The 14,320-nt window shown below is 41.1% G+C and overlaps 1 protein-coding gene across 1 annotated transcript in view; it reads right to left on the bottom strand.

Moving 5' to 3' along the window:
- Positions 1–14,097, bottom strand: part of TSPAN13 (tetraspanin 13) — a 35,872-nt gene extending 21,775 nt beyond the window's left edge. Inside the window, exon 1 of the mRNA XM_008520173.2 lies at positions 13,475–14,097. Within this exon, the coding sequence (XP_008518395.2) occupies positions 13,475–14,050 (576 nt within the window). The 5' untranslated portion in view covers positions 14,051–14,097. The remainder of the gene's footprint in view (positions 1–13,474) is intronic.
- Between the last annotated feature and the right edge of the window lie 223 nt (positions 14,098–14,320).

The raw sequence follows: 14,320 nt of genomic DNA, 5'->3' as shown, positions 1-14,320 counted from the left end.
GCATTTATTACTACAACAGTGAAACTGTCCAAACATAAAGTTATTTGAGCTAATCAATTTTCTGATAAACCCCCAAAACGTTAGATTTTCTTAATAAAAAACTAAAAACAACCTAAGTGTTTTCTTGTGTGTAACTGGTGTTTCTAACACAATGTAACAAAAATCCCCCAAGTCTTCATAATTAACTTTTTAAAATGAGAAATAACACCTAAAGGTTTATGATACACCTCTAATTAAATTTGATTATTGATGTTTCTTTAACTTTTACTAAAAAGGAACCTTTTAAAGATAATAATGAAAGTATTTCTGAGTAGTGCTAATTGTATGTTATGGTTGGTTTCTAACTTTGAAGAGAATGGGATTATATGAAGTCTTCCAAACTAGTGATCTAAAAATTATTGATTCCAATAAAATTAATTCTAAGTGTATAATTAAAAAGCAGAAGTTTACCACGAGAACTTAGTAGACAAAGCAACTGCAAGAATCCTTTGTTCAATAACAATAACAGTCTCCTTATGAGACCAACTGTAATAGAAAGTAAATTTAGACCTGTGACAAATAGTTTCCTTCCTTTGGGGGACAGAATGCTGATAAAAACAGGTTATGGATCTGTCAACTCGTTGATAGCAATGTTTTTATGAGCAGAAAGCTCCAACCTTTCCTGTTTTTTCTTTAAAGCAAAGAAAAGTGAATCATTTAAAAGGGCTTTAAAAAGAGAAATTACAAAAGCAATAACGGATAACACACGCCAAAGCAAGATTATAAAATGTCTACACCTGGCATTGCCTCCCCAGGCAAATCCTAAAGGGAGGAGGTGGTGGTGCGCATGTGGGTAGGTTCTGATGAAGGTGAAGCAGCAGGAGGGCACTAGGGAAGGGACAGGGCACTTCTCGCCCAAGGCTCACGAGACAGCACAAACTCAGAGTTCAAGGCACAAAGCTACCGGGCCGGTGATCTTAATCTACTCCCTTCATTTTATAGGTAATAAACCAGAGCAGCAAAATGACACGCCCAATGACACAAAGTCAGAGTTACAGTAAACTTTCCACTTGGTCTATTTTTTCTCCTGTAGGACTATATCATAGTCCTACAGATATAATCCTACAATATAGCAATATATTTAAGTAATTTTTAATATTGAGATATAATACTAAAAACAATATTATAATGCATAAGAAACTGTAGTTCTTGCTTTATTGCCAGGTCAATATGCGTTTGAACAGCATCTCTTTAACTCACTCCCTATGAAGCCTGGCTGCACAGCCATGCATAAAAGAATGATAAAGTCCTGTACGCATATGACTTTTCTATTAGTTAACTATCAAATGCCAGCTTATTCATTTTGCACTCTTTATTTTCCTTTTCCCTGACCCAGAAATTTTGTCACATATGCCTACATTCACATACAAGCACACAGTGCATTGCCTGAAGCAGGGAAGCAAGAAACTGTACTAGAGATGAAGAGTATCTTTGAGATTACTCTAGCACATAAAATTGTTTAAAACTACTCAACATGTTACAATGAACATAGGGATGCACAAATCTCTTTGGGTCATTGATTTCGAGTTCTTTGGATAAATACCCAATAGCGGGATAGCTGGATCATATGGTATTTCTATTTTTAACTTTTTGAGAAATCTCCATACTGTTTATTCACAATAGCCAAGATGTGGAAGGAACCAGATGCCCTTCTACGGATGAACGGATAACGAAGATGTGGTATACACACACAATGGAATACTACCCAGCCACAAAAAAAGACAAAATCATCCCATTTGCAACAACATGGATGGAACTTGAGGGTATGATGTTAAGCGAAATAAGCCAGAGAGAGAAAGACAAATAAATACTGCATGATTTCACTCATATGTGGAAGATAAACTAACACATGGATAAAGAGAACAGATTAGTGGTTACCAGAGGGGAAGGGGGTTGGGGGGTGGGCAAAAGGGGGTAAAGGGGCACATACCTATGGTGATGTACAAAAATTAGACTACTCGTGGTGAGCACAAGGAAGTCTATTCAGAAACTGATAAATAATAATGTACACCTGAAATTACACGATGTTATAAACCATTAGGATCTCAATAAAATTACTGGAGAAGAAACTAACCAACATGTCTTTGTGCACCTTTTGGATTAATACATGCAATGCCAGTAGAGAACAACAACAAAAAATATGTTGTGCATAAAGTTCCTTCTAATCTAGCTGAGGTGGGTGTTGATGTATTAACCCATTACACTAAGCCTTTCAAATGTTGAAGGAATTGCTAGAATATTCTAGAACTAAGAAAAGAAGAACCAGGGGCTGGCCTGGTGGCCCAGTGGTTAAGTTTGCGCAGTCCACTTCAGCAGCCTGGAGTTCGCAGGTTCAGATCTTGGGCACAGACCTGCACACCGCTCATCAAGTCATGCTGCAGCAGCGTCCCACATACAAAAATAGAGCAAGACTGGCACAGATGTTAGCTCAGCAACAATCTTCCTCACAAAAAAAAACAAAGAAAGAAAGAAAAGAACCAGACGAATTGCTGCTCAGAGGAAGAATGACCTCGGTGGTGGACATACGTTGCTTTTACAAGCCAGCACATACATTTCTTGTAAAACTCTTAATCACAGTGTCTCACTGGTCCTCTCTGACCACCACCAGCAGCAGAGAAACAAGATTCAGGCCTATCAATCATGGTTGCTCACCCTCCTGTCCACAGTAATTGGTCCAAAGCATGGGTCCATAAATCAACAGGGTCAACTGTATGTCTCAGAAGATATTATAGGAATATTGAAAAAAATGGGTTCCTTTGGCATAGCAACCTATAAGGACAATCAAAATTGTTCTGCCAGTGGCCATCTTGCACATGGAAAGATCTAGCCTCAAAAAGAATCTAACCAGAGGCCAGCTGAGCTGAGAAGTGACTAGAAGGGGCCAAGAGAGTTCTGACCTTTTCTGAGCCCCTTGATCCAGCCATACTTGATGATCCAATGATTGGATGTCCCAATTATGTGAGCCAACACATTCTTTTAAGCTCATCTATAACCCATAAAGAATTCTGATTAACACAAGCTCCACCTTGCAAGTGTTTATCATAAATTTTTTAATACCTGCAAACTTTCAGTGACTCTGTTTACCTTTACCACTACGACCACCTTCCCTACCTAGACTAACTCTAAATCCTTCACCTTGTCAATGGGCTTTAAAAAAATATGAACACTTTTTAGCTAAAAAGACTGCCCTAAAACTTTTTAGGCGAAGGACAAAAGAAGAAGGAAATCAACGAGCCAGAGAAATGCCCTAGGCCATCTTCTTTCTGCAACGCCCTCCCTAGGTTTACAGATTTAACTCCAGCCTCAAGTTTACTGCGGAGCACATCTGCGGTTGCCTGAAGACTGGGAGCGGGGGTTGTGCTCCAGGAGGGAGGGGTTATAAATGAGGATAAGGACACTGCGGGAAGATACGTTCAAGGTCTTGAACGTGGTGCTGGGTTCACAGGCATCACATATGTCTAAACTTATCAAATTTATGCTTTAAATACGTGCAGCTTATTGTATGTCAATAATACCTCAATCAAACTATTCCCCCCAAAAGAAACAGCTTTAGGAGGAAAAGCATTTTACAGCATCATCCTTCTGGCATGGAACAAATCATGATGCCTAGAGTTGGAGATGTAATTTAGTGACGAAGAAGAAAGTCACAGGCCAAGGACAATGGGGCAGGAAAACAGATGGAGACTGGGACCTTGATAACATGCTTGAATTGTGTGCCTGCTTTGGACTACCTACATCTGGATTTCATGCTACATGAAAATAATAAAGTTTACTATTTTAAGCAGTGGTAGCTGGATTTCTACGACCTGCAACTAGACTCTATTCCTAATACGGTGGTCTTTGATGGTCTTTTTTTTTAAAGCTAGTAAGATCAGGTCATTTCCATGATAGCTATCTGTTGTTTCTAATCTTAGGATAAAGTTCAAATCTCAGGCTGACAAATCCGAGGATGTGAAGGGCCTAGATTACGTCTGGAGGTAATTCATTAGCCACTATTCCCCACCTCCAGCCATACTTTGAATTCTTCTAATGAGCCCTCTACACTTTAAATGCCATAAAATCAAGGCACATGTGGACCTGATATTCCTAGCACCTGGTTAAGTGCTTGGTCTAGAAGAGAGACTTCAAAGTATACCGCTGAATGAAAGAGCTCATGCTATTGCTCATTATGCTTTAAGGACAGGCAAATGTTTATTTCCTAACCTATACAATATTTGGGGGAGAAAGGTCTAGTCTAACAATGTTCCAGATTAATCTTTCTCTATATTACCTATAAAAGTGATTTTCATTCTTTCATCAAATATCTACCACATTTCAAAAACGAGATGCAAAGAGAGGCTTAAATTATTTCTAAAACAACTACATTTTTTTGAGCATCCAAATTCTACCAGGGTAAGTGAATTGCTTTGAGGATAAAAGAGAAATGTAGAACATTTGAAAAAGTAGATTTTGTAGTTAAATCACTCAAAAATGTTTTGTCAGCACTAAAGCAAGAGAGAAGTTGTGATGGTAGTGGAGGGTAAGCAAATCTAAAACAATAAGATTTAGAAGGACTACACCACCAAAATGTAATACAGCATCCATGGACACGTGGAGAAAATAAGGGCCCCTGCCATCTTCCCTCTATATGCTTCAACAAACACAATAAAGAGTTTCTCCTGAACACCCAGCCTCTTCTGAATTCTGCTTAGTGTGGAAAACTGAAGAGCACTTTAGAGATGATTGAGCATGTGTTTCTACAATGCCAAGCATCTGGATGGAATTTGAAAATTCTGTAAATAATCTAGATATTGCTCAATATCCAGACATTTAGTGTTGAAGCCAAGACCTAAGTTCTTTGATTGCTTCATTTTCATTCCACAAGTAACACACGGAAGCCTCAACTGCTCTTGCCACATGTTTTTCTTCTTTACGTTCTCCATGGTGCCAAGCAGATTATTTTATACTTACTAGGCACAAAATACATAGTATATAATGTCTGCTGGGAAGAAATTACATAAAAGGAACTAAAAGTAAGGGACCATGACTTGTCATTTTCCAAAAATAACTAGTTTGAGGTGGCACCCGTTGCCGCCAACAAAGTTCCAACCCCACTTTACCCTCTTCATCTTTGTAGTGGTTCTGGGAGAAAAGAATTGGGGTTATGGGCAGACCAGCCCCCTGCACTGATTCCTTCATTCAATTAACTACATGCCAACCATGTGCCAGGGCTGTGTTAGGCACTCAGGAAAGCAGGAGTGATTGGGACACGGTCCTTATGGTTGAGGGGTATATAGTCTAACACACGAAAAACAAAAGGGTAATTGCTCTTTTTCTTGACTTCTTCATTGATTAATTCAAAATCAAGTCTTAGTGCTCACCTTACTTAGCAGCATTTGACACAGATGTTCAATTCTGTCTCCTTAAAACAATTTGTACTTGGCTTCAAGGACACGAAATTCTACCAGATTTTCCTCTACCTGACTGGCCATTCCTTCTCAGGCTCTTTTACTGGCTTTTCCTTGTCTCCAGAAACTCTTATAAGAGTATCCTTGCTTCAATCCATGGACCAGTGCCTTTCTCCATGTACCCTCACTAACTTGTTGATTTCATCCAGCTTCAACTGTAAATACCATTTTCTATGTTGATGGCTCCCTGAATTTAAACCTCCAGCTATTCCTCTCCCCTGAATTCCATTATTCTTAGTCTAACTGCTACTTGACATCTCCGCTGGGTACCTATTGGCATCATATTTAATACCAAATCCCTCACTTTCTCCCAACGCCTGCTCCACCCACAGTTGACCCCATTCCCAACAGCAAATCCGTCCTGCCAGTTGCTTAGGCCATAAATCATCAGTAATCTGAGACTCATCTTTCACATCCCATTGCAATCCATTAGGAAATTATGTTGGCCCCACTTTCAAAACACACTCAAAATTTGACTATTTCTCTTACTTTCATTGTTATCATATTAGTCCAAGCCTCCATCATCTCTTGCCTAAATTACTGCAATAGCCTTATAAGTGGTCTCACAGCTTCCACTTTTCCCATCTATAATCAACTCTCAATTCAGTAGGCAGACATTCTTTCAAACAAAAATTAGGCCCAAACCCACTGATGACTCCCCAATTCACTCAGTGTAAAAGCTTAAGTCCTTAAGTGTTTTCAAGGCCCTTCATAATCTGGGTCCCATAACTTCTCTGACCTCATTTCCTACCACTCCACCCCTTGCTCCCTCTGTCTCAGCATACTGTACTCCTCTCTGTCCCTTGCATAAAGCAGAAATACTCCTTGGCCAGGATCTTTTCAAAGGTCATTCCCTCCACTTGAAACATTCTTCCCAGGAATTTGTCCTGTATCTCCTTCAAGTCTTTCTTCCAATGCTGTCTTCCCAAGCAGACTGATCCTCCACACCCGCACCACTGCCCCACTACTCTTCATTCTTCTTACTCTACCTTTCTCCATAGCACTTTTTTACCTTCTAATATGATGTATAATTTATTTGCTTATCTACTTATCTTCTGTCTTCCCCCAAAAATGTAATATCCACGAAGGCAGGATGTTTGGGTTTGTTTTGTTTACTGCTGTTGATGCCCAATTAATATCTATTACTGGAATGAATACAATTATATAGGTTCATCTTATAATACATTTACATTAGACTAATAATAATATATTAGACTAATAATATAAAGAACCCCAGCCAACTATGATTATAGTACAATTTTACAGGAAGTGGATTTGCTCAGGGGGAAGGTTACAGAAAAACCTCAGAAATGTATGAAAGGTTGGCCAACAAAGAAAGCAAAAAGACTATCCCAAGAAAAATATTAGATTCTACACTAGATAGAGAAAAGTAATTCCTACCTATTATTTTTTAACCCAATGCTAACTTGCATGTTTTAAAATATTTGGCTGTCTTCTAGATTTCCTTTCGATCAGAGTACCATTTTCATGCAAGTTTTCATTAGGTATGTTTTACCTCTGGTGAAAAGGGGGCAGCCAATTCTGCAAATTCAATTCAAGAAGAATTTTGAGAGTATAGGTTCTGTGTCCAAAAAAAAAAAAGCTACTCACTGAAGGATGCAACAAGGAGAAAGCTATGATCTTTGCCAACAAAAGGTAAATGGTCCAGCCTGTGGGGGGAGAAGCAAGCACAGAGCTACCCCCAATACAGAGCATTGGTATGGTCGATGCCAAAGACAAAGTAAAACAAAATCTTACAACACCGGCTCTCTGGCCTCCCTGTAATTTAGAATTAGCTAGGAAGCTTTACAAAAGCTTTTGAAAAAATCACATGCCCTCCCCCCTCACTGAATCCTGATTGAATTAATCTGGGGCGACACTCAAGTATTAACACTCCCAAGTGAAAATTTAAGGAAACAATTCATTCTGACTAAAGAAATAAAAGGCTTTATTTGAGTAACTTCACAAAGACAGAATAGCAGCAGATCAGCAGAGACAAAAAGGGGAACTCTTCTACATGGGGAATCTTCTCGGGCTGAAATACATAAAAGGATGCACATAGGAGGAGCAGATGGTGAAAGATCTTGAACGGAATGCTAAAGAATTTGGGTTTGTTCTCCTAGAGTTTTCATCCATTATTACAAGTGGGTTTGGATTATTCATTTTACAGTAATAAGATATTCTGGAGGACGAATTCAGGTGAAATGGGATAAAAAGAAAGAGGAAATAAACCTCGCCTGCCTTCACCAGTAATTCAAATGTGTTTGAAGTGACCACGGCCAAACTTTAAACCACTTAAAACTCTATGTAAAATTAAGCCACTGAGATGTTCAAATCTCACTTTTCAAATATGGGCTGAAATACAATTTTTCTCAAAATCAATTGTTTCTTTGTAAATGCCTCTTTATTATGCAGTTAAATTTTGTGAAAGTCAATAACCTCATTTCAAGTAAGAAATGGCATGAATGGCACATTTTTATTACTGTGTTTCTAAATCAAAAGTTGGGAAATTTTACAAACATATCTGGCACAAAGGCGGACTATAAATATCAGCACAACAGCATCATGTTAAAATTCCAGGTTCTGTAAACAGTGAGTCACTTTTAAATTCAAGACACAAGTAAATATTCAGCAACCACTTAAATATTTTAAATTCATTCAGTAGTTTGAACAAGGGCAGAAACAGAAATAAGATACACCTAGGCACACATTAAAACATCAAACAAGAAGGATTTGAAAAATGATGATCAGAATTTTTGAAAAATGGCAAATGTAATAATGTGAAAGCATTCGCAAAGAATGGATTTTCCTTTACCTGAAGTACTAGCGTTTTCCATTCATTGTGGAGTTGAGACTGAACAAAATTATAGTTTTCTAGCACTCTAATGACCAGAAGAGGACTAAAAAAAAATGTTCAGGTAAATGATTCCAAATTTATACTTACCACACCTCAGTCATTTTTTTCTTACAACTAAAAGATTAATATTACTATTTGGCGGGTATAAAATCTTGCCTCCACTAGGCCAGCTTGAGTTAACACCAGCCTGTAAGTGTTAGAAATCCCAATAGCTTGACAATCTCTTCATTATAACATGCAGGTTTGTAATTCAGAAATTTAAAGTAATTCAACTTTTTCCACACGAAGCTGTTAACAACTTCCTTTTTTCCTGCAGTGCGTCCGTCCGAAGCATGTACCCACATTCTCTCATTTTATCCTCACTACAACCCCGTGAGGGAAGAGCGAAAAATATCACCACTAGTTTATAAATGAAAAAAATCTGAAGCTCAAATAATAAGCTGTTTGCCCAAGGTTAAATTCCAAGCAAGTTGTAGAGTTGGTACTCAAACTACAGTTTCTTCCTGAATTCAGTGTTTTTTCTCCCCGTAGATTGTATAGCTATATATTGTTTTATATTAGTATGGTACGTTTTACCTATTTTAAGACAATCCAATTTCAGAGATATTAAAACGTAAATCAATAGTGTGTCTTAGAATGAATGCGAACAAGTATAATTTTTGATGCTGCATGGGGATTTTTCCCAAAGCAATCAAAAGTATAGGAAAAAAATTACGAAAACAAAAAATCAATAGAAACAAACTTGCAAAAACTTTAGAAGAATATGGAAAAAGAAACAAAACTGAAACTTCTGAAATTACCCTTCTTATTTTAAGACCATGAGTTATTTTCTGTTCCTTACATTCTTTTTTTTTAAAGATTCGCACCTAGGCTAACAACTGTTGCCAATCTTCCTTTTTTTTTTTTAAGGATTGGCACCTGGACTAACAGCTGTTGCCAATCTTTTTTTTTTTCTTCTCCTACTTTATTTCCCAAGCCCCCTGGTACACAGTTGTATATCTTAGTTGCAGGTCCGTCTAGTTGTGGGATGTGGGACGCTGCCTCAACGTGGCCTGACGAGCGGTGCCATGTTCGCGCCCAGGATCCAAACCCTGGGCCGCCGTGGCGGGGCGCGCGAACTTAACCACTCGGCCACGGAGCCAGCCCCTGTTCCTTACATTCTTAATTAAAACTATTCACATACGGGCCGGCCCGGTGGCGCAGAGGTTAAGTGCGCACGTTCGCTCCGGCCGCCAGGGGTTCGCCAGTTCAGATCCTGGGTGCGGACACAGTACCGCTTGGCAAGCCATGCTGTAGTAGTCGTCCCACATATAAAGTAGAGGAAGATGGGCACGGATGTTAGCTCAGGGCTAATCTTCCTCAAAAAAAAAAAAATTATTCATAGATATATATTCATATATATATACACATATCAGCAGTGCAATTCCTAAAAGTCTTTTCTTCTCTGCTTAAGAAGCACTAGGAGATATAAATCCTCAAAATGTTAAATATTGTAATGTAACATTTATTTCATATTTCCTTTAACTCCCCACAAATTACTACGTATAATTTTAAAAAGTTGTTTTTCATTACTTGTCAAAATATTTTCAATCAAAACTATTTTAAAATAAACTATTAAAAATAAAATAAATCATTTTCCCAAAGTAGTTTTAATTTGTATTTCTATCCTAAGCAGTATCAAAAAAGACCCACACTATTTTCTACATTTCCCCTCCCAATTCAATCATACCTTCACTCTCCGACTTCTCTACCCACAAAGATCTCCCCAGTCCTAAATGTTATGACACCTAAAGTCAGTCCATTGCCTTATGTAGCATTTAATTTTCCCACTCCATGAATCCCAACTAGCTCCTGTCTTCACAGAGTAGGTACAGGTGTTTGTATGTGTTTATTATTTCCCACAGTTCTCAGCAGAGTGCACACAGTAGGCAAATGTTTATTGACTGACTAATGTTCTTGAGGTCATATGTAGAAAAGATAGTATATAAAAAAGAGGCGTCAGGGGCCAGCCTGGTGTAGTGGTTAAGTTTGTGCGCTCTGCTTTGGTGGCCTGAGGTTCACAGGTTCAGGTTCCAGGCGCAGACCTGGACACAGTCATCAAGCCATGCTGTGGCAGCGTCCCATATACAAAGTAGAGGAAGACTGGCACAGATGTTAGCTCAGGGACCATCTTCCTCAACTGAGGAAGACCGGTAACAGATGTTAGCTTAGGGCCAATCTTCCTCACAAAAAAAAAAAGAGAGAGAGAGGCTTCATAACAGCATAGTGAACACCAAGCCCAGTTCGGGTCACTGCTATATTCCCACACTGAAACAGAGCTTAGTACATAGTATGCACCCAATAAATATTTATTGAGTGAAGAAACTGAAAGTTTTTCTAAATGTCAGAAGTCCTGAAGCAAGTCATTCTCTTTCTTATGACACCATGAAGTGTGTGAAGAGACTAGCTTCTCCCTTTCCTCCCATTTCTACAAACTGTTTATAGAAATTCACTACATTAAAGTTGCTCAGTACTAGGGATCCTATTAATTAAAATGACCAAATAATAAACAAAAACAACAAAACTCAACTGCACCTTTGGCTAGAGATCAAATGTCCATGACTAGTTCGGGGGATGGTCCCTTCAACCTATTTTAGTGACATGCTTTCTGGACTGATGATGAATTCTGCTCTAATCTCAGGCCATTAGCAGGCCAACTGAGTAGCTGGACAGTTTGGCTGGTAGAGTCCTAAGTTCCCCAAGAAACTGCTTCAGCACAAGACAGATGACGCGTAACGCAGGCATGGCCTTTACCCTGCCACTCCCAATTGCAAGTCTGGTTTTACTAATACTTTTAGAAATGACCTCAGACCGAATCCTGCAACTTTGAGCATATTTTAGAGGCAGTGACCCAGGTGGGACTGGAACCTACAGAGGGTCCTCCTATTCAGGCCTTCAAAAGAAATATATGCCAAGTCTTCAACCTCAACCTAGCCCCAACCATGTCACATTTTTCATCTTAGAAAGCTGAGGGAGAGACCAGGGAAGATACAGAATCTAAATAACAGCAGTGGCACACTTTCAGCATCTGTGTAAGACCTGGTGCAACTTTTACCTTTCATTCACCTCGAATTTAAACTGCTGAACTTATTTGAGCTAGTTTGCAACATATAAGAGTAGACGTGAATTCATTTTAAGAAATACCCTTTTCTCTAAAAAGTCTAGGATTTAAAAGGGCTAACCATTTTTACAGTCCTGTGAATTTCCAATTAATGAAGTTTTACTGCATAGCTATTAAAATCAATAGAATACACTGCGAAGATCAATAATTTAGGATAGATATGAAAGTCTAAAAATGTTCCTTTAGAATCATCTTTCTCCTTGCTTTCCTGATACACAGTAAATGTAACCAGAAATGATATATCTTGAAAGCAACAGAACTAGATTAAAAAACAACTTGCCTAGCACCTTCGTCTATGTAGACCCCCTCAGTCAAGTAAGTAAGCAAAGCAGACATTCTACTGGGTGTAAGCAGATGCTATAAGGTGAAGCATCTGGTGAGCAGGTGATTAAATCACTGGGCGGAGGCAGAAGTCAGGGTACAAAACAGGGAATCTGAAGTTTTAAGCAGGCCATTTATGCTGATAAAAGAAAATACCTGGAGAATTAATCGGCATTTACTTAATAAACAATCAATGTGATAAGCACACTTTAGGCGAGACAAAGATGGATATTGATCTGAAACTTGACATGGATCTCCAATTACATGGAGCTGTATCACCAGGTGTTCTAGAATTGTTTCCCCCAAGCCTACTATTAGTGACCATGTTGATTACCTTCCTACTTAACTAACCAGAAAAGCATACTTTATTCCAGTTTCTGTCTTGCCTTCCAAGCTTTGCAATCATGTTCACATACAAAGGAACAGGAATGGTAAAATGACCCAGCCTCTTTCTCCTGTTGGTGAACACAAGGCAGCCTCTTCATTCCAAGGATGTAACCTAAGCCTGGACAGATGGCCTAGCTCTCTCCTAATGCAGGGGAGCTGGGTTTGTTTTCAGGGTGGGTGCTGCAAAGCACCAGGTGTATTTACAGAAGGGAGCAAGACGAAAGGTGGAGGGATGATGACAGAAGAGGAAGTTTCTTCCCTCTGGTAGAGAAGCCTGTGGAAAGGCCTGGGTTTCACTCCTGACTCGCCAGCTGCCAGCTATGTAAACTTACCAAGACCCTTTTTGGGATGTTATTTTATGTACAAAATTTAGACAATGCCCCTTACCTCGGACGGTTGTCAAAATGACCAGGGAAAACCACGTATGTAAAACCTGGGACGTGGTAGGCAATCAATAAAGGGCAACCTGCTCTCCCATCCTCCCATTCACCCAGGATTGCGCCGCAAAATTCACAAAGATAGACTGCAGCGTTAAAACTAAAAGGCCCAACCTGGTTGCAGGGTAAGAAACGACTTGGGTGGAGGCTAGCTTATTTACTGGAATATTTCGCTTAAAATGGTGTTAGGATGTTGATAAGAGGGGAGACACATGGAAAAAGAATTAAGTATCACCAAAACTGGCCCCCCAAAAAAGGACATCCTTTATGTAAGCACGAAACAAACTTCGGAAGCTGCGGATATCCTGTGAACCTACTCGGTGGCCTCAATGAAAATCACAGGAGCACGTAGAGCTGCCAGGACGGACACCATCTGTATGGCGCCTTGTCAGTTTCAGATCACGCTATTTCTGCAAAACTGTCCTGGAAACCAAGGCGGCTCTCCCACCTCCAAACCCGCCCCAGATAGGTTTGGGAGCCAGGAGAGAGCAGCAGAAGGGATAAGAATGGGAAAGTGGGAAGGTCTGGTGAAATGACTGCAAAACAAGGCAGTGGGTGAGGGGCGGGGTAGAGCAATGTGGCAGAGACGCGGCCAGCGAGCCAGCAAGACTGGCTTCACAATGAGGAAAACGAAGAGACTGCGACAAGCGTCGGCTCCCGGTCCCCACTGGGGACTGATGGCGAGGCCGGGGGCGCGCAGAGCGTGGGAAGACGGGAAGGGGGCGCGGGACGCAGTGAGAGAACCGCCGGCCAAGCAGGGTAGCCAGGAAAAACCCGAGCAGGTGCAAAGCCCCCAGACCGGGAGGAATAAGGAACGCATACTCACGGTGTAGAGCAGGTTGAGCGCGCACAGGCAGTTCTTGGAACACGCGAAGCCCCCGCAAACCATATTGGAGCCTGTGGTTCCCGGCAACTGCAGGTAAATCTGGCTCCGGCGGAGCCTCGCCGACAGCCTCTTTGTCCTCGCGTCTGGGCCTGGCCGAAGCCAGGCAGAAACGCAGATGCGAGCGGTGAGCCCGGGGATACGGCTGCACTGCGCGGCAACCCCGGGGCGGCTCCGACCCGCTCTGGAACCTGCGGCCGCCGCAGCGGGAGCCGGAGCCTGAGCCCCGCCCAGCCCCCCCGCCTCGCCCGGCGCGCTGATTGGCCGCCGGCAAGGAACAAAGGTAGAAATATGCAAATAACTGCGCGCTGCCACCCCGGATCCGGGAGGGGAGGGGAGGGGAGGGGAGGGGAGGGGAGGGGAGGGGCGGCCCCGAGGCGAGGGGGAGGGGGCTGAGGCCTTCGGGGAGCGAGCCCGAGGCCAGAGCGTGTGACAGCGGCCTTGCAGTCGTTTCCTGGGGAGCAGGTGAGGGGAAGAGGGCGGGGCTCCACGGAGATCCACGCTGGCAGGGAGAAGCATGACGGCACCTCTCGGTTCTCGGCCCCGGCGGATGACGTGGTCCCATTTTGAATGAGATTTGAAAATTAAGCCCCTGGCCTTGTTTGGATAAATAAATGAAGCAATGAATGAATGGGAAAGATTTAAAAGAGAAAAGGAAGTGGGGGAAAAATGAAAGGAAGGATCTAAGTGAAAGAATAAAAGGAGAGGATGAAATCTCTCCTCTCAGAAAATAGGGAGGGTACATGGCTTCTGATGGTGACTCTTGTCAGGTCAGATTTATCCTACGGG

The sequence above is a fragment of the Equus przewalskii genome, chromosome 4 (genome assembly GCF_037783145.1).
Source record: "Equus przewalskii isolate Varuska chromosome 4, EquPr2, whole genome shotgun sequence".
Taxonomy (NCBI): Eukaryota; Metazoa; Chordata; class Mammalia; order Perissodactyla; family Equidae; genus Equus; species Equus przewalskii.
The sequence above is the reverse complement of the archived record's forward strand: the minus strand, read 5'-3'. Positions and strand labels throughout refer to the sequence as shown.